The sequence below is a fragment of the Hypanus sabinus genome, chromosome 16, assembly GCF_030144855.1.
Source record: "Hypanus sabinus isolate sHypSab1 chromosome 16, sHypSab1.hap1, whole genome shotgun sequence".
Taxonomy (NCBI): domain Eukaryota; kingdom Metazoa; phylum Chordata; class Chondrichthyes; order Myliobatiformes; family Dasyatidae; genus Hypanus; species Hypanus sabinus.
In genome coordinates this window covers 83,708,324-83,727,624 of record NC_082721.1, presented here as the reverse complement: position 1 = coordinate 83,727,624, position 19,301 = coordinate 83,708,324, and the positions used below count along the sequence as shown (strand labels likewise).

General features: G+C 40.7%; 1 protein-coding gene across 1 annotated transcript in view; it reads left to right on the top strand.

Moving 5' to 3' along the window:
• The window catches only part of tyk2 (tyrosine kinase 2), a 170,228-nt gene that overhangs the window by 108,881 nt on the left and 42,046 nt on the right, over positions 1–19,301 (top strand). The window contains exons 8-11 of the mRNA XM_059992311.1: positions 3,580–3,737; positions 5,208–5,331; positions 16,321–16,525; positions 17,361–17,479. Of these exons, the coding sequence (XP_059848294.1) occupies positions 3,580–3,737; positions 5,208–5,331; positions 16,321–16,525; positions 17,361–17,479 (606 nt within the window). The remainder of the gene's footprint in view (positions 1–3,579; positions 3,738–5,207; positions 5,332–16,320; positions 16,526–17,360; positions 17,480–19,301) is intronic.

Here is a 19,301-nt window from a genome sequence, read left to right as displayed (position 1 = left end):
AGGGCCTGTATTGTGCTGTAAATGTATATGTTCTATATAAACCCTGATCAACATTGTCTGTTTTTCTCTGTAGGTTCGAAAGAATTAAATTTATTCTGAGGTAAAAGTTAGCTTTAGTGAAATTATCTGAATCTGAATGTAGATACAGGATGAGAGTTTTGCCTCCACATAGAGTGTGCCAGTTGCTTTACCATCCCTCTTTCTAATGTTGCCCAAGTTGAAGCAGTTGTACTGTGATTGAATATGCTGCAGGCCAATACTTGCAGGGCAACTTAAAAGGAACATAGGAGGGAGAGTCAACTCTTAAGATATACAGCATATACACTCGTCGACTTTGAACACATTCCTTTTAACTCTTTATCCACTGAGCTCTCAGAATCGTTTGAAATTCCCTCTTGCTGTTCCTTGTAGCACTGGTCAACTGAACTGTCAGTCACCTTTGTAGACTTTTCATTAAATTTCTACCCAACTTCCACTTTCTCTGCTACTTGTTTTAATGGTTTGAAATGTTATTTTTTTTTCTCTCTTTACAGATGCTGCTTGACTTGCTGAGAGCTTCTGGCATTTTCTGTTTTCATTTCAAATTTCCAGCAACAGCAGCTTTCTTATTTTCTTGCAGAGTAAAATCTTACTTGTGTCAGAGTTGTCTTGGGAGGGAAGAGAATGAAGAAGTGGAGTGATAATTGTTCTCTTCTATTCTTGGCTTCAGTTATTACTTCTGCCTTTACCTACCTTTTGCCTTAAAATTTTTGAGTACCCTACCTCAGCCTTTCTCCAGAACTCTGCTAATACAGCTTAGTACTTTAAATGTGTCCCAAAGGGCATGGTGGATGATGAGATCTGCCAGAACATGGGGAAGAAGTTTTATCCTGTGGTACACCTTGTCTTACCAGCTACTGTTAGCGTCCACTGTTCAGTTGGTGTGCAAGTGGCAGCTGTCACCAAACAGCTTGAGTTCCTTTGTTCAGGTGTATACCTCGGGTGTCTTGGCTCCTGCAGACACAGGAAAAGAGGTGACTGCGGAGCAGCCTCATCCTGAAAAAGAGCAGACAGGTCGAGGACACACAAAGTACACTGCAGATGCTGTGGTCAAATCAACACGTACAGAAAGGCTGGATGAACTCAGCTGCTCCTTTCAGCGGATGCTGCCCGACCTGCTGAAGACAGATAGAGGGGATAGGTTGTGGGCTTGGAGGTGTGGAGGGAAAGTTGAAGAGGGAATGGAAGTCCAGAGGAGAAAAGAAAGGGTGAGTGGTGCAAGTACAGAAAGAAAGGAAGAATTAGCAAAGGAGGTAACTTGGAGTGAGCTGTGGTTAGTGGAACTGGAAGTTGTGAGGGACATAGCTTGGGAAAAGGATGTGGGGCTGAGGAAGAGTTTGTGGGCAAAGCTATGTGCATCTGTCTCTGCAGAGCTTGATGAGTTGAAAGGACCATTCTACATATTGGTGTAGATCCTGTTTTTAATTGATTGTGCTGTGTCCTGTTTAGTTATTTGTCCAGGTCAAGATGATCTGTGTAACATTACTGGTATGTGAATAACATTTAATATCAATTTTGGGCTGGGTCTTGTGTGGGAAATAATTAGGTCAGGTTTGGGTGTGGCTTTAAACTTCTACCAGAGCAAAGTGAAGAAACCGAGGGAGTGCAGTCTGTGTCGTCAGAGTACGTCTGCATGCAGGTTGTGTTCAGCATTGCCCCGAGAGTTTTCTAGATATGTTTTTTTTACACAGTTTTATTTTCATCATGCTGTGTTTGACAGCTCTCTTCCTGATTATAAAAGGTGTAATTCAGGCAGAAATTCTCAAGAAATGAATACAAAATGCAACCATTTCTAAACTGTAGAAAGCAGCTAAAATTTCTAATAATTGATTCCATTATCAGTCTAATTACTGATAATTAAAATGTTGAATGGTTAAGAGATGTCAATAAATGTATTCATGTACCAGGATGAGGACTGGGAATCACTGTCACCGTCAAATATGACAAATGCATTGGGACTTGAAGGTGGTGAACTATTGTTCATTTTAAAAATGTGTGTGTGTGTGTGTGTGTGTGTATCGTTGGTGTTTATGAGGCACCATTGTCTAGACCACGCCTTGCATATTGTATTTCTTTGTGGCTGTGTCAAACATTGGTAACGTTTACTTGTGAAATGTTTTGCACTATTCGATTGTTTTAAAATAGAAACATAGAAAATAGGTGCATGAATAGGCCATTCGGCCCTTCGAGCCTGCACCACCATTCAATATGATCATGGCTGATCATCCAGCTCATAATCCTGTACCTGCTTTCTTTCCATACCTCCTGATCCCTTTAGCCACAAGGGCCATATCTAACTTCCTCTTAAATATAGCCAATGAACCAGCCTCAACTGTTTCCTGTGGCAGAGAATTCCACAGATTCACCACTCTGTGTGAAGATGTTTTTCCTCATCTCAGTCCTAAAAGGCCCCCTTTATCCTTAAACTGTGACCCCTCGTTCTGGACTTCCCCAACATCAGAAACAATCATTTTGAATGTGTTATTTAAAAAATAATTATATATCAATGCAGCATGTTGTAATGTGGCATTTCCAACTTTTAAACGTGACTGGTACACTTCATGTTCCCACTAATCAAGCACTCAGAGATATGTTGGGTGTAAGAAAATAATTTTTAAATTCTTTGTGTTCTTATTCAGCTCAGGGTATTTGCAGACAAAGGAGACACTGCACATGTGTTAAACCACAAGAATTATCACAAATGCAATATAGAGAGAAAAGCAAATGTCTACAGTAAGAGTGGTGTAGAAATCAATAAAATACTTAACATCCACTAAACAAGCTGATCTCTGCAATGTCATAAGGGAGCCACAGATCTGACAATCTTCCAAGCAGTCTGTTTTCCTCCCTCCCTCCTTGTTTCTATCTTCTTAGTGCTAGCACCGGCCCTGATGAGCTTAAGACAGAACTCTTCCATCTGAACCAAGAAAGTACCCCTTTTTATACCCTTCAAAACCTCTTGCACTAGTACTTTTTCATCCCTTAGTAGTATTAGATGCTGCACCCTGTTTCCAGCCCAGACAAACATGTTTTTCACCATTTTCCACTATTATGGCTGCGTGACTTTCTTAAAACAGTCCCACTGTAAGCTAACATTATTTTGTCTTACAGATTTCCATTTTACTTTAGCACATACCAAGAAGAAATCACATTTAACTATTTCCTTACATTAGGATATATTCAGTTACAATGTCAGAGGTATCTTTAACAAAATAGATTTAACTCCTACCAGTGCAGATGTGTTCCCAGGCACACCTTGTTAAAGCAGGGTGCTGGAAACCTGTACAAATTGACTCACTGTTTGTGTTCCTGAGTCCCAACTTCCAAAAGTTATCAACCGTATAAAGATAAACATTGCTTTCAGCAAATATGTTAAATATTACAGAGGACAGAAATTTGGAGAATTTCTAAGAACTGGCATTGAGCAACATAAATTTGTTCTTTTAATCTGTAGTTTGTAAACCTGGACTGAGGCATTTGCTGTATGGACTATGCTACACCTACTAGCAAAACTAATTCCTTCTGTCTTGGTATTTGCAGGACCTGGTACTGACCTCGCATAAAGTTGCACTTTCCTTTGCGTCACTGATCGATGGTTACTCTCGCTTGACGACTGATTCACACCACTACCTGTGTCATGAGGTGGCTGCGCCACGGGTTGTCCTGAGCATCACCAGCGGCATCCATGGACCAATGCAGTAGGTGTCAGTTTAACAGATTACTTTCTATTTTGTGACTGAGTATATCAAATTTTGCAGGTATGAGTGGTTTGCTAGAACTCTTCTCCTTTAGGCACCCTATGACAAGAGCTGCTTTATGCTGTCTTGTTGACATTCTCAGGAAATGTATGCAATTGCTGGATATAGACAAAGCCTTGTTCAGTGCTCTTTCACCTGTGAACATATGTGGTGAAATATGGAATGAGATGTATTATAATTTGAATTGGTATCCTCACACAGGTGTGGCAGTGTTCACACAGGGAATAACAGTGTTTGTAATCCAGAAACAGGAACCAGGAATACAAGCTTGAATCCCTCTGTAGCATGAGGAGAATTTATGATCTGGAAAGAAAACCTGTCCTAATGTTCATGAAAAGATTAGATTTTTTGCAGAAGCCCACCTTCTTTGTGTCTGTCCTTGGGTGAGGGGAATTTGTTATTTTTAATTCTGCCTAAACTACATGTTGTTTGAGGTGCATAACAGTTGTCCCAGAAATGCCCCATGAAATTGCTGAGCAAATTCCTTACCACAAGGGCAGGGATGAGCTGTAAATGCTGGCCTTCCCAGCAACAAATACATGTTCTGTTAATGAGTTAAAAACAAGATTGTGTTAAGTCAGTTTGACCCCGGATTGGGGGACTGCTTTGTCAAGCAGCCTCAATTTGTCGGCAGCAAAAAGCAAGATCTCCTGGTGGATACCTATTTCATTTTGACTTCCCATTCCCTTTCTGACATGTCTATCCATGGCCTGTCCTACCAGGATGAGGCCAAACTTAGGTTGGAGGAGCAACATCTCATGTTCTACCTGGGTAGTGCCGAAGCTGATGGCATGAACATTAATTTCTCTAATTTCCATCAGTTTTTCACCCTCCCTCATCTCTTTTTCCATCTTCCATTCTGGTTACCCTCTCATCCTTTCTCTTCACTTGCCCATCACTCTGCCCTGGGTTCCCCTTCTCCTTCCCTTTCTTCCATGGCCCACTGTCTTCTCCATTTAGGTTCCCTCTTCAGCTCTCTATTTCTTTCATCTATCCTTCCTAGCTTCTTATTTCATCCCTCTATCCCCAGCCAACTACCTTCCTCTTCATCTGGTTTCACAAATCACCTGCCTTGTTCTCCTCCCTCTTTTCCCACCTTGTGGTTTCTGTCACATTTTTTTCCCCTGATGAAGGGTCTTGGGCCAAAATGTCGACTGTTTATTACCCTCTGTTGATGCTGCCTGACTTGCTGAGTTCCTCCAACACTTTTGTGTGTGTGTGTGTAAATAAATCTGAGTGAATTTCAACCTCCGTTGACCAACACTAGGAGACCCTTTATCCGCGGGGGAGCCAGGTTTCAGCAGTTCCTATAAATCAGGTAGACCTCTTGTTATTCGTTTCCTGTTGTGTCTGAGAAGTAAGGATCAAAAGTGGTGAGAGACATTCAATCTTTTCCTTGCCACCCCATAGACCACATTATGTCAACAACAAACTCCGGAGAGAGGAGAACAAGGAGGGGCTTTATGTTCTGCGGTGGAGTGCTTTAGATTTCAACAAGATCATCATGACAGTTGTCAGTAAGGAGAAACCTGAGGTAAGCCTGCGGTTTGTCCCTCTTGTGCACCAGTTAAAATTCATTGGGTGTGGGCAGTGTGATATTGTGGAGTTTAAGAGGTTTTATCCCTATACTGTTTGCAGGTATCCATACACAGCACATTGAATGTGTTAATGGCAGAAATGCTGAGGAGAACAAGGCCTGGTGTTGGGTTGGGGATGTTTTCTGGCATCTTCTCAGGCCAGCTGGGAAAAGCTTTGGTCCGAGGGCATCTCTAGCAAGGCTAGCATTTCTTATGAGAAAATGGTGGTGTTCCTGAAAGCAAAGTAGCCCAGGGATTATTTTCATACAACATGAGCATGAGTTAGTGAAAGATGGACATCTTTGAACTGTGACAGGCCAGAGATGGGTGTCCTTTCTCCTGATGTGCTGTCTCACTGAGAAGTCCAGTGGGTATGGCACATATAAGAAATTGGAGCTGGAATAGGAGGAAGTCCCTCCCTATCTGATTCATTGAGCTTGCTCCACCGTTCATTAAGGTAATGGCTGAGCTGGTTGTGGATGACTTCCACCTACCTGCTTTTACCCCATAATTGTATCTGCATAATTTTTCCCCAAAAATGGATCCGTATCTTTAATACATTTAATGAGGTGGCCTGTGCTTCTTCCTTGGGCAGACCAGTACCTTGCGCAGTTGTAGCATAAACTTCCTGATCTGAAGTTCAATTCCTCTCACAATGAAGGTTTGCATTCTATTTGCCTTCCTATTTGCACCCTCAAACCAGCTTCACATGATTCATACACAAAGATACCCCCGATCCTCTGTACAACAGCATGCTGCAGTCTTTCACCATTTAAATAATAATCTGATCTTTTAAATTGCAAAGTAGATGACTTTGCATTTACCGAACATCCTGCCAATACAGTTAACCTATCATTATCTCTCTGCAGATTCTCCTCATCCTTCTGCATAATTTTTTATGACATATATAACCAGAAAACAGAAGTAAACAGGCCTTCGTCATTATTCATTTAGCTCCCCTGTACCTTTTTCAGAATCAGGTTTAATATCACTGGCATATGTTGTGAAATTTGTTAACTTTGTGGCAGCTGTACAATGCAATACATAATATAATGAAAAAATACTGTGAATTACAGTAAATAGTTCAATAGTTCCCATTAATATCAGAATGTATACAATATACAACCTGAAATTTTTCCTGTTAACTGTCATGATATTTTATATCGGCAGTTGATATACTGTACTTATTTGTCCCGCAATGTTGTGCTGAACCAGCTAAAAAGCAGGTCAGAAACACCCAAGCACTAATCACTCCATATTCCTCCATTTCCCTTACATCCATGTGCCTATCTAAACGTCTCTTAAAAGCCTCTAGTGCATTTGCCTCTCCCTCTGTACCAGGCAGCGCATTCCAGGTATCCACCACTCTCTGAGTGAGAAAAACCTACCCCTCACATCTCCTTTGAACCTACCCCAACTCATCTTCAATGCATGCTGTCTGGTATTAGACATTTCAATCCTGGGAAACAGATACTCCCTGTCTATCTATCTATGCCTCTCATAATCTTATAAACCTCTTTCGGATCTCCGTTTAGCCTCAGCTACTCCGGAGAAAACAATCCACACCAGTGATATTCAGCCTTATTCTGATTCTGAGGTTGAGCCCAGCTGGGAGCTGCCATAGACTGATAACTTTAATCTCACTTGTGCATTGTATAGATCAAATGGAAAGTTGGGCGGAGCAATTAGCAAATGGAATTTAATCTCAACATAGCAGTGCCTAAAAAAAAAAGTATTCTCTCTCCAACCCCTCCCCTCTACCACCCATGTTATTATGTTTTATTGTTTTACAATATTGAATCACAGTAGATTTAATTTGGTCTTTTTGATGCCGATCAACAGAAAAGTCTCATGTCAAATTAGTCTAAATTTATTCCAATTACTAGACACACAATGATTGCATAATTATTCATCTCCTTCAAGTCAGTATGTAGTAGATGCACCTTTGGCAGTAATTACAGCCTTGAGTCAGTATGAATAGGTCTCTTATCAACTTTGCGCATCTGGGCATTGCAATTTCCCCTATTCTTTGTTACAAAACATTGGGATCATGAGTGAATATCCCTTTTCAAGTCCAGCCACAAATTTTCAATTGGTTTGATGTCTGGACTGTGACTTGCCACCCCAGGACATTAACTGTGTTGTTTTTAAGCTATTCCTGTGTAGCTTTTGCTGTATGCTTGGGGTCATTGTCTTGCTGGAACACAAATCTTTCAATTCACAATTCTCTTGCAGACTGCATCAGGATTTCCCTGTACTTTTGCTGCATCCATTTTACTCATAGCATTTAGTTCGATGCCCAAAAATCTCAATTTTGGATTTTTCAGACCATAGAACCAGCTGACTTGAAATTCTCCCCCATGCCTTCTGGCAAACTCTAGCCGAGATTTCATGTTTTTTTTTCAACAATGCTTTCCCTTTGCCACTCTCCCATAAAGCTGTGACTGGTGAAGCACCTGGGCAACAGTTGTTGTATGTGCAGTCTCTCCCATCTCAGCCACTGAAGCTTGTAACTCCTCCAGGGTTGTCATGGGTCTCTTGGTAGTCTCCCTCACTAGTCCCCTTCTTGCACAGTCACTCAGTTTTTGAGGACGGCCTGCTCTGGACAGATTCACAGCTGTGCCATATTCTTCCCATTTCTTGATGATTGACTTAACTATACCCCAAAGGATATTCGGTGACTTGGAAATTTTCTTGTATTCATCTCCTGGCATGTGCTTTTCAATAATCTTTTTGCAGAGTTGTTTGGAGTGTTCTTTTGTCTTTGTGGTGTAGTTTTTTGCCAGAATACTGACTCACCAACAGTTGGACCTTCCAGATACAAGTGTATTTTTACTACAGTCAATTAAAACACCTTGACAGCATACAGGTGATCTCCATTTAACTAATTGACTTCTAAAACCAAGTGGCTGCAGCAATGATGATTTGGTGCATCATATTAAAGAGGGTGAATACTTAATACAATCAGTTATTTTGTTTTATATTTGTAATTAATTTAGGTCACTTTGTAGAGATCTGTTTTCACTTTGACATAAAAGAGTCTTTTTCTGTTGATCAGCATCAAAAAAGCCAAATTAAAAGCCAATGAAACAATAAAACATATAAACTTCCAAGGAGGGTGAATGTTTTTTTATAGACATTGTATATGGTGATCTCCACAGGAGGTACAAGAGCTTGAAGGCACACACTCAATGCTTTAGAAACAGCTTTTCATCCTCTACCAATAGATTTCCAAACGGTCCACTGTACCATGACTGCTACTCACTATTTGTGCCCTTTTTGCACTACTGGTTTATTTTTATTAAATACTACTTACTGTAACTTGTATTTTTCATGTAATATACTGTTCTGCTACAAAACAACAAAATTCCTGGCATACAGCACCTTGTAAAAGTATTCAGCCCCAACCTTTTGTTGACATAAATGAGTATTACAACCAAGGATTTTGATCAATTTCATTGAGTATTTTTATTTGTGAATCACAAGCAACTCACAGAGAAAATGCCAGAGGAACTCAGCAGGCCAGGCAGCATCTATGGAAAAGAGTGTAGCCAATGTTCTGGGCCAAGACCCTTCATCAGGACTGGAGGAAAAAAGATGAGGAGTTAGAAGGTGGGGGAAGAAAGGAAGAAACACAGGGGGAGGAGGGTGAAGTAAAGAGCTGGGAATTTGATTGGTGAAAGGGATACAGGGCTGAAGACGGGGGAGTCTGATAGGAGAGGACAGAAGTCCGTGGAAGAAATAAGGGGATAAGTTGAGAGAGGGAAAAGGGAAGGGAGGAGGCTGCATTACCAGAACTTCAGAAAATTGATGTTCATGCCATCAGTTTGGAAGCAACCCAGATAGAATATAAGGTGTTGCTCCCCAGTCTGAGTGTGGCCTCATTGTGACAGTAGAGGAGGTCATGGACTGATATTTCGGAATGGGAAGTGGAATTAAAATAGGTGGCCACTGGGAGAGCCAGCTTTTTCTGGTGGGCAGAGCGTAGGTGTTTAGTGAAGTGGCTTCCAATCTGTGTCGGGTCTGGCTGACATACAGGAGGTTTACAGATATACAGTATACCGATTTACAGATATACATGTGATTGTGAATCACATGCTACTTTTTCACAGTACAGCTCCAAAAGAATGAGAACTGTAAAGCATCAAAAACTAAAAATTCAAAAACTGAAATGTCAGCAGTTCAAAAGTATTCATCCCCCTTTGATCAGTACTTAGTCGAACCACCTCTCGCAGCTATTACAGCCAGTAGTCCTTTTGAATAAATCTTTTTTGGTTTTGTACAACATAATGGAGCAAGATTTGGCCATGTATGCCAGGTTAGTTGGGGAGCGGCGGTGGACAGCATTTTTGAGGTTTTGCCAGCGATAATCAAGTTAAAGTCAAAACTCTGATGGGGACATCAATTTTCTTCATTTGAAGCTACTCATGGTTGCTCTGGCAGTGTGCTTTGGGCCAATTTTTCACCTGCTGAAAAATTAACTTCCTCCCCAGCTTAAACTTTCTGGCAGAGGCTAGCAGGTTTTTATCCAGAATCACTCTGTATTTAGCAGCGTTCATCTTCCCATAAATCCAGACCAGATTTCCAGTCCCTTCTGCTGAAAAGCATCCCCATATTATGATGCTACCTCCGCCATACTTTACAGTAGGGATGGTGTTACCTGTGGCAGATGCGGAGTATTAGATTTATGCCATATTTGTCACTTAGTGTTGAGGCCAAAAAATGCCACTTTAGTCTCTTCTTACCACGAGATCTTCTTCATTTTTACGGCATCTTCTAAGTGATGCTATGCAAAGTTTTTACAGGCAAGGATATGATTTTTTTTACCCAGGGCTTGCTTCTTTGCCACTCTCCCATAAATACCCTTTTTGTGCAAGGCCTTAGAGATTGTGGAGCACGAACTTCATCTCCACTTACGGCCACTGACATCTGCAGCTCACTCAAAGTGACTGTTGGCGCTACAGTGGTCTCTCTTACAAGTGCTATTCTTCTCTGGTAACTACCGTAAACTCCGGACTATAAGCCGCTACTTTTTTCCCACGCTTTGAACACTGCGGCCTATACTACGGTGCGGCTAATGCATGTTTTTTTTTCATGCCGCCAAAAACATTTTGCCTCGTAACAGTAGACCAATAAAATTGATGAGTAGTTCACAGAGGTCCAATGAAATTGTACGATAAATCAAGCGCACTTTCACAATTAAATTATTGTAAATCAGTCATTTGTACTCACCGTCATCAACATGGAAAACACTCGAAGAAAAGCATATGATGCAGCTTTTAAGTTAAAGGCGATCAATCTGGCGGTTGAAGAAGGAAATCGAGCTGCTGCACATAATTTTGGCATAAGTGAATCGATGATGAGATGGTGGAGACGCCAGCGTGAAGAACTGAGTCAATGCAAAAAGACGACAACAGCTTTCAGAGGTAATCATAGCAGATGGCCCGAACTTGAAAACTTTCTTGAAGACTGGGTTAACACACAGAGAGCAGGCGGCCGCGGTGTTTCCACCGTGCAGATCAGACTGAAGGCTAAAGCAATCACCACCAAAATGAAAATCGAAGATCTTAGAGGTGGGCCATCGTGGTGTTTTAGATTTATGAGACGAAAAGGCCTGTCCGTCAGGGTACGCATGTGTCAGCAGCTCCCTCCCGACCACGAGGAAAAACTTGCTAACTTCCGCACATTCACTCAAACAAAGATAGCGAAGAATTCCATCGGGCTAGATGATATCATAAATATGGATGAAGTACTTTTGATGTTTGACCTGCCTCTCACTCAGACTGTTAATAAAAAAAAGGTGACTCGTCCATCACACTGAAAACAAGTGGCCATGAGAGAACGCATTTTACTTGTGTTCTGAGCTGCACAGCATCCGGACTAAAGCTTCCAATGTTGGTGATTTTTAAGCGGCTGACAATGAAAGTTCAGTGAAAGCTGCCATCAAGAGGACAAACTCAATTCCAGCTGTGATTCCTGGGGGCACCACGAAGTATTTGTAGCCACTGGACATCAGCGTGAACCGGGCATTTAAAGTGGCGCTGCGCGTTGAGTGGGAGGCTTGGATGACGAGCGGCGAGAAATCCTTTACCAAAACAGGACGCATACGAAGAGCATCTTTATCTCAAGTCTGCCAGTGGATCCTAAATGCGTGGAGCCGTGTCACAACATCCACCATCTCCAACGGGTTTCGAAAGTCTGGACTGCTGCGTGATGAAGAGGACCGCGTGCGCTCAAGTGAGAGCGACAACGAAGAGACTGAAGTGAGTGACGAGATCCTGAGGTTGTACAATTCAGACACTGAAGAAGAGGACTTTGATGGTTTTAGTGCGCAGGAGGAAGATGAAGAAGGCGATCAATAACTTTTCCTGGTAGGCTGCAGTATATATATTTTTTTTACCAGTCGTTAGGAGATATTGGAATGTTCGTGCACTGTTCAGTAAAAAAGTATACGCAACGTAATTTGTGTGTTACTGATACGTATGTATATTTAAAAGTAGCTGTGTTACAGGCACTGTTCGAAAAAAAGCATTTGCAATATGTATTTGTTTGTTACCATACAGATTTAATTAAAAGTTAAAAAATCCTCACGTGTAATATCTTTCTGTGTAAATATCTCATATTACAACGTGGGACACCTGCGCATTAAAATCCGGTGCGGCCTGTACAAGTACAAAATTGATCTTCTTTCTAAAATTAGAGCGTGCGGCTTTTAATCAGGTGCGCTCTGTAGTCCAGAATCTACGGTAAGTTTAAAGGGGCGGCCTGACCTAGGCAGTGTGGCTGTGGTTTTTATTTTTTTGTTTTCTTAATGGACTGCAATGAGCTCCGAGCTACATTCAGTGCCTTTGAGATGGTCTTGTACCCTTCCCCAATTTGTGCTTCTCTATTTTCACTTCCCTGACTTGTCTTGAATGCTCTTTTGTCTTAATTTTGGTTTGGTCTGTTGAACATCTACCATATAGTCGGACCTTACAGAATGAGGGGGTATTTATTTGTATGAATTCATCCAATTTTGTATACCAACAAATTGGATGAGTTGGTAAGGTAATATACATTATTGCACCTGAGGAAAGTTAACATAGTCATTACAAAGGGGATGAATACTTCTTCAACTTGCCAATTTTGGTTTTCAATTTTTAGTAAATCTTTTATAGGTTTTAGAATTTTTCTTTTGATTTGACATGCATTATATTTGAAATTTTAGAAAATAAGGCAATAAAATGTGAAAATAGTAGGGGGGGGGGGCTGAATACTTTTTCAAGGCACTGTATGTCGGTGATAATAAACCAGGTTTTGATCCTAATGTAGGCCATCCCAGCAATTTTCATATTCTGTTAATTAATTAAACATAAACTTGTGTTACTTAATACGTTTTTTGACCCCTGAAAGGACACACTCCTCTCAGTGCTTTCTGCTATCTAGCCAGATGGAAACCATGGGAAGGTTTTTACCTTCCATTAGGCAGGAGTGGTAACTTCTGATTCATTGAACATGAGAAATATGTGTGTCGGCCAATAATCAGGCCAGGAGATTTCTTATCTGCCTGGAGAGACAAGGATGAAATAGTTTAATTTTCTATCAAGTTAGCTATGGGAAGCAACACATGTTAATTAGTAATACCAGAAGGTTGGACCAGCCAACAATAAGTAGTGACCTTGTTTCTAAAGGTCTACGTCAGCTGTCATCTATTAAGTACAGTTTGTTTTTAACCAAATAATGGAAGAATTATATTGAAAGGTGTGCCTTTAATGTATTAAAATATTTAATAAACTTCTCATGGTGTTTTCTTTTTTTTCCCATTCTCATAAGGGATTAATTGTTTTTTTTTTCCCTTTTTGGCCTATTTTAAAGTATTTCTCTCGGGGAAGGGCCATGGAAATGGGAAGCCCTTTGAAGCTGTCACATGAGGAATTGCATCTTAAAGGAAGTGTTGGGCAGACATCAGCATGAATCATCCTTGTGACGGTGCCTTTGCTTGTATTGTTGATGATTCATTGTTACACCCAGTCTCTTACTTAATTTCTTCAAAATCTCTTGTTGGTATAGTATGTCAAGGTCTTGCTGTATGTTTTTTTTTAAAGCAGATTGGAATGTTCCATGGAAGATTCCCTGGAAGGTTCCCATGGAAACTTGGACAATTTATGATATAAAAAAGAGGGGGTGGCAAAAACTACCTTGGTATTTGCACTCAATCATAGTTCTCCACATTCTAAGTCATATTTCTCCAGTGTATCGTATCTCGAAGAGCCTAGTCCTCACCTTGCCAGTCAATCAGTAAACAAAGAAACAGGAAAACAAACAAATGTGGCCCATTGATTTTGCTGTCGGAACAAGTGCAGAAATCACGCTGCATCACTTGCCATTTTGTAGCCTTGTCCCTTGGACAGCCCCACAACACCCAGCGAGCTTTCCACCTCTCTTTCAATTGTGTAATTAACTTACGATTCTTAAATGTTCGTACAATTTGCACACTTCATGCTGCACTGGAATTGGTTTATTGTTTATTATTATTGATATGTACCAAGATACAGTGAAAAGCTTGCCTTGCATACTGTTCATACACAGTGCATTGATTAGTCTGTAACAGCTACAGAGAAAGTGCAGTACAGGTAAACAATAAGGTGTAAGATCATAACGAGGTAGATGTGAGGTCAAGAGTCCATCTTATTGTACTAGGGGCCCATTCAATAGTCATATAATAATGGGTTGTGCTTACTTTCACTCCTTTGTATTTTCTGCCCAAAAAAGAGAAGAGAAAATGTCCTGGGTTAATGGGGTCTTCAGGTATGCTGACTGCTTTACCGAGGCAGCAAGAAGTACAGATGGAGTCGGTGGAGGGGAGGCTGGTTTCTGTGATATGCTGAGCTGTGCCCACAACTCTCTGTAGTTTTTTTGTAGTTGTGTGTGGAGCAGTTGCCATACGAAGCCATCATGCATCCCGACTGAATGTTCTAAGGTGCATTGATAAAAATTGGAAAGGGTCAAAGAGCACATGCCAAATTGTTTAACCCTCTTGGGAAGGCAGAGGCATTGCAGAGCTTTCTCGGCCGTGACATCTATGTGGTTGGACCAGCACAGACTACTGATGACGTACGGTCCTAAGAACTTGAAGCTCTCAACCCACTCAAACTCAACACCAATGATGTAGGCAGGAGTATGTGTCCTGCCCCCTTCCTGAAGTCAATGTCAGCAAACCCAAACCAGCTGCTTGGTTTTGCTGACATTGAGGGAAAGGTTATTGTCATGTTACCATGTTACTAAGCTCTCTGTCTTCTACTGTATTCTGAGTCATTGTTATTTGAGATATGGCTCTCAATGGTGGTGCAAATATGTAGGTGGAGCTATAGCAGAATCTGCTCACATAATGAGTGTGCAGGGAGTAGAGTAGAGGGCTGAGGATATGTTTTGTGGAGACCCAGTATTCAGAATACTCATTACTGTGCTACTGCTGCCTATATATCTTTAATTGTGCTATCTGTTTGTCAAGATCCAGTTACAGAGAGAGGGGATGACTCCTTGGATCTGGAGCTTGGTGAGGAGCTTGCTTAGAATTGCAGTACAGGTTTCCCCTACTACCCAAAAGTAGAACATTCCTATAAAACCTTTCGTAAGCCGAAATGTCGTAAAGCGAACAAGCAATTACCATTAATTTATGTGGGAAAAATTTTTGAGCGTTCCCAGACCCAAAAAATAACCTACCAAATCATGCCAAATAGAACATAAAACCTAAAATAACACTAACATATAGCAAAAGCAGGAATGATATGATAAATACACAGCTTATATAAAGTAGAAATAATGTATGTACAGTGTAGTTTCACTTACCAGAATCGGGAAGATTCGGCCAAAAACCGATTTGTAGGAAAAAATTTGGTATGTACATGCATGCCCTTGCAAGGCTTCACGGTCATGGTAGTCTTTCTCGGGGTAAACACAAGTTTAAAGCGGGCGCCTTTTTTCATAAAAGCGAAAATCCTCTTCGGGTTTCTTTTGGTTAGCGAAAGCAGATACTAATGTCGGTCTTTCGTAAAATGAACTTTCATAAAGTGGGGGACGCCCATATTGAGGGCAGAACTGTAGTCAGTACACAAAAGACTGAAGTGGCCATCTGTACTGCCCAGCAATGAGTGTAGGAACCAGTCAGATGGCATCTGCTGTAGACCCACTTCAGCAGTGGGAAAATTACAAACGGACATAATGCAGGGATCGTCTGTAAACGTTGAACTCTGTGGAATCTTGAAAATAGATGCAAGGCATTCCCTGGTTGTTTTGTGAGAAACTGACCAGGTACTCAGCTTGCCAGGAAACGCGTAATAAGAATTTGACAGAAAACAGAAACAACTTAGTCTGTTTGAACATGATAACATTTTTTTTGTGGTCTTGGATGTTGAATTATTCCTCAAGTGCAGTTGCTGTTAATAAGTAGGAATTGCAACAACTACTCTGTCAGCTAATTCTGCTCAGCACTGATGTGGTGGCTAACTGGTTGTTTTGCTTCTTGGTTGTGTTGGTAGGTGAACCATCAGCAATGATACCGCTTGATTTTTAATGCCTGCATGTACAGAAAGCAACTCTGCATTTCAGCTGCAAGTATGTCTCGATAGCATCACATCCCTAGCATTGCATGTACTCTTTTGATCCCTTTTTAGCACAGGTTATATCACTGGGCTCAAGCTCCAACTTGTGATCGTGCTCAAAGGATCTCGCTCTTCATGATGTTTATCTCTTTAAAATATTTAGCTTCATGAATAGATCATTTCTAATATGTAAACCACATTCCTCTGAATCGCAGGTGGTCTTCAACTGTGCAGAGAATTGTTTGAGTGAAGGGAACAAGTCTGGAGATGTGTGATTACAGTTTCCTTTATAAAAGCAAAAGGATTTGTTTTTCTAGTCTGTATCTCTGTTTCATTATTAGTGATAATCCTTTGTTTCTCTTTCAGTGTGATTTATTTCACAGTTCTCCAGGAATTCAAGGCATTAAGCAATTTCAGATTTTGAGGAAGGCACCAGATGCATTTGTGCTCCAGGGTTGGGACCGATCATTTCCTAGTGTTAAGGAGCTTCTTGAGAACCTGAAGGGCTGTGTGCTGAAATCGGGGAATGAGAACTACGTGGTCAATAAGTGTTGCCCACCTCTCCCTCATGGTAGATAATTTGAAAATGTCTTGTTTGCTCAGTTCCCTTAATGGCCTCACTCCCTGCTGTCTTCAACCCTTGTTTTCTGTACTCCTCTGCCTACTAACCTTCCATACCTCTTTGCAACTTGTTGTGGTATCCAGTTCATTATTTTCTTACAGATTTACAGATGTGATACTCTGAGACTCCACTATGTACTGTCCTAAATATGGTAACCTGGATTTGCTATCAATTTGACCACACTCTTAATCTTGTGTGACTCATCAACTTGTGTCTATTGTGGGTACTCCAATGCTCTTTTGTATTAAATTCAAAATAATTTGTGAACAGCCTGTAGCCAAATAGAGATTGTATGGGTGTTGGGGTGGGGGTGAGGGGTGGTAGTTGTTTGAAACTGTCAAACAACAGACTGCAAGTCAAAAAGCTGCAGGCACAGAAAATTGGAAATAATAGTGGAAACTTTCAACAGATTATTTGAGAAAGAGAACCATTTAAAGTTTTAAGTCAAACTTAAAAGAAAGAGAAGAAAGAAAGAGAAGTTAGTCACAGAGAGGGTGGAAAGAGGGTAAACTGAACAAGGGGAATACCTCAGTTGGGTGAAGAGAGGGTTGCTCTGATGATGAGCTGTGGACCAAGTCACATAGTTTATAGGTTAATGAGGGAAATTTGGTAAGAGGGAAGAACGCAAAGGAACATGTAAAAGCTGTGAAATGCTGGTCAGAGCGACAGTTCCAGGCATGGATATTGGAGAGAAAAACTGAACAAATCAAGATGCAATATTTTCTTTTAAAAGTTTTATTTTTTGTGTATTTGTTGACCAGCTCTGCTCTGTTTTGGCTTTCAGAATTCTCCAACTTGCTGATCATAAGAAACGGCAAAGATGCTGACATTCGACCACTCACAGCCCAGCTAAATCTGAGCCAGCTTAGCTTTCACCAGATACGGAAGGAGGAAATAGTTCAGGTGCGTGCATTCACCCTACAAGTGGAAGTAATGTGATAGTGTGTGATTAATCCCCTATTCATTTATGTTCAGAATTGAAACAAGGCACTGAGAAGTGCAAAAATGGTGGAAATCCTAGGCAGTTTCCTCAGGCTGGAAAATCCAGAGTTTTGGTGATTCCTGGCAGGATAAGTGGTTTACCATTCAGGACTCATTCAGTAGTTCATTCTGCAGGAAGTACTCTTTGGAATTCACTATCCGAGAGGTCCATTCTTCCTTCTCTTGATGATCTTGACCTTTCCTCAGCCAGGAATTGGTTTGGTTGAGAGTTGCACCACTAGGTTTAAAAACAGTTACTCCCCCTCAAAGGGATGATTGCACTTACTTGCTGCATCATTAGATATTCCCACAACTAATTATCTCACTTTAAGGATTCTTTATCTCATTATCTCATGTTCTTGTTATTTATTGCTATTTATTTATATTTGCATTTGCACAGTGTTGTCCCCTGTACTCTGCGTGTTCTTTCATTAATCCTCTATAGATTTGCTGAGTATGCCCCCAGGAAAATGAATCTCAGGGTCGTGTATGGTGACATATATGTACTTTGATGATAAAATTTACTTTGAACTTTTCAAAGGTGATACGGTCCATTCTTCCATCTCTTGATGATCTTGGCCTTTCCCTGGCCAGGAATTGGTTTGGTGAAAAGTTGCTTTGTGCAGTTTCCTACTGTTCTGTTCTCCCCCTTATTATTTAATTAATCAGAACTTTGTTGGACAAATGACTAGCCTAAAGATGTGTTGAGAATCAAGTCTATCAAGAAACAGCTGGCTGTACTCAACACTCACTGAAAGGAAATAAAAGCAAGATACTCTGGATGAGATCAACCGTTCAGCACACTACATTCTAACCAGACACACTGTCCATTACTCTTTGCTGACCTGCTCTCTGCTGCAACGTCTTGTTCTTCACTCAAAGATTTTTCATATGTCTGGCACTCAGTTTCTGAGATCTCTTTGAATACAGGCTTTTGTTCCCTCCAGTTTTCTAGATTTGAATTAATGGTATTGTGATGGGTGCATTTGAATCATACATCTCTGTATATGAAGGGTCATTAGAGCTGAGACATTGACTTTTTATTCCTCATCATAGATGCTGCCTGACCTGCTGAGTTCCTCCAGCACTTTGTCTGTGTTACTCAAGAAGCAGTAGCTACTGATTTGCTTATCTTCATTGTAATTTTAATAGATTAAAAACAAAATTACATTTATCTACATGATCTGAAATAGTGTGTGTTGGAGGGGCAGGGTAATCATATTAAATAAGAACTTTTAAAAGGGAACTGGATAAATACTTCAAAGAAAAGTAGCTTTAGAAAGCAATGGAAATTGGTAAAGTGTAAGTATCACACGTACAGAGATGCAGTAAAAAGCTTTGTTTTGTATGACATCAAGGTAGATCATTCCAAACACAAGTACACTGACGTAATATCAAAGGAAAATCAAAAGCAGAAGCAAAGCATTTCAGTCACAGACAAGTTGCAGTGCAGGTAGACAAAATGCAAGGTAGATTGTGAAAGTTCTTTTTTATCAAGACTTTATCGAGTCTTTAAACAACAGAATCATGGCTATTTTCAAGCCTGGTCTATGAGTTGTCAAGTTCTATACATGATGGGAGAGGGGGTAGAATTGAGAATGACTGGGGCAGGAGAGATTTTCTATTGTGTTGGCTGCTTTCCTGAGGAAGTGAATAGAAGACGAAGCAAATAGAAGAGGAAGCTGGATTTGTGATAGATTGGGGCTGTACACACAACTCTGCAATTTGTTTTTGTTTGTGACTA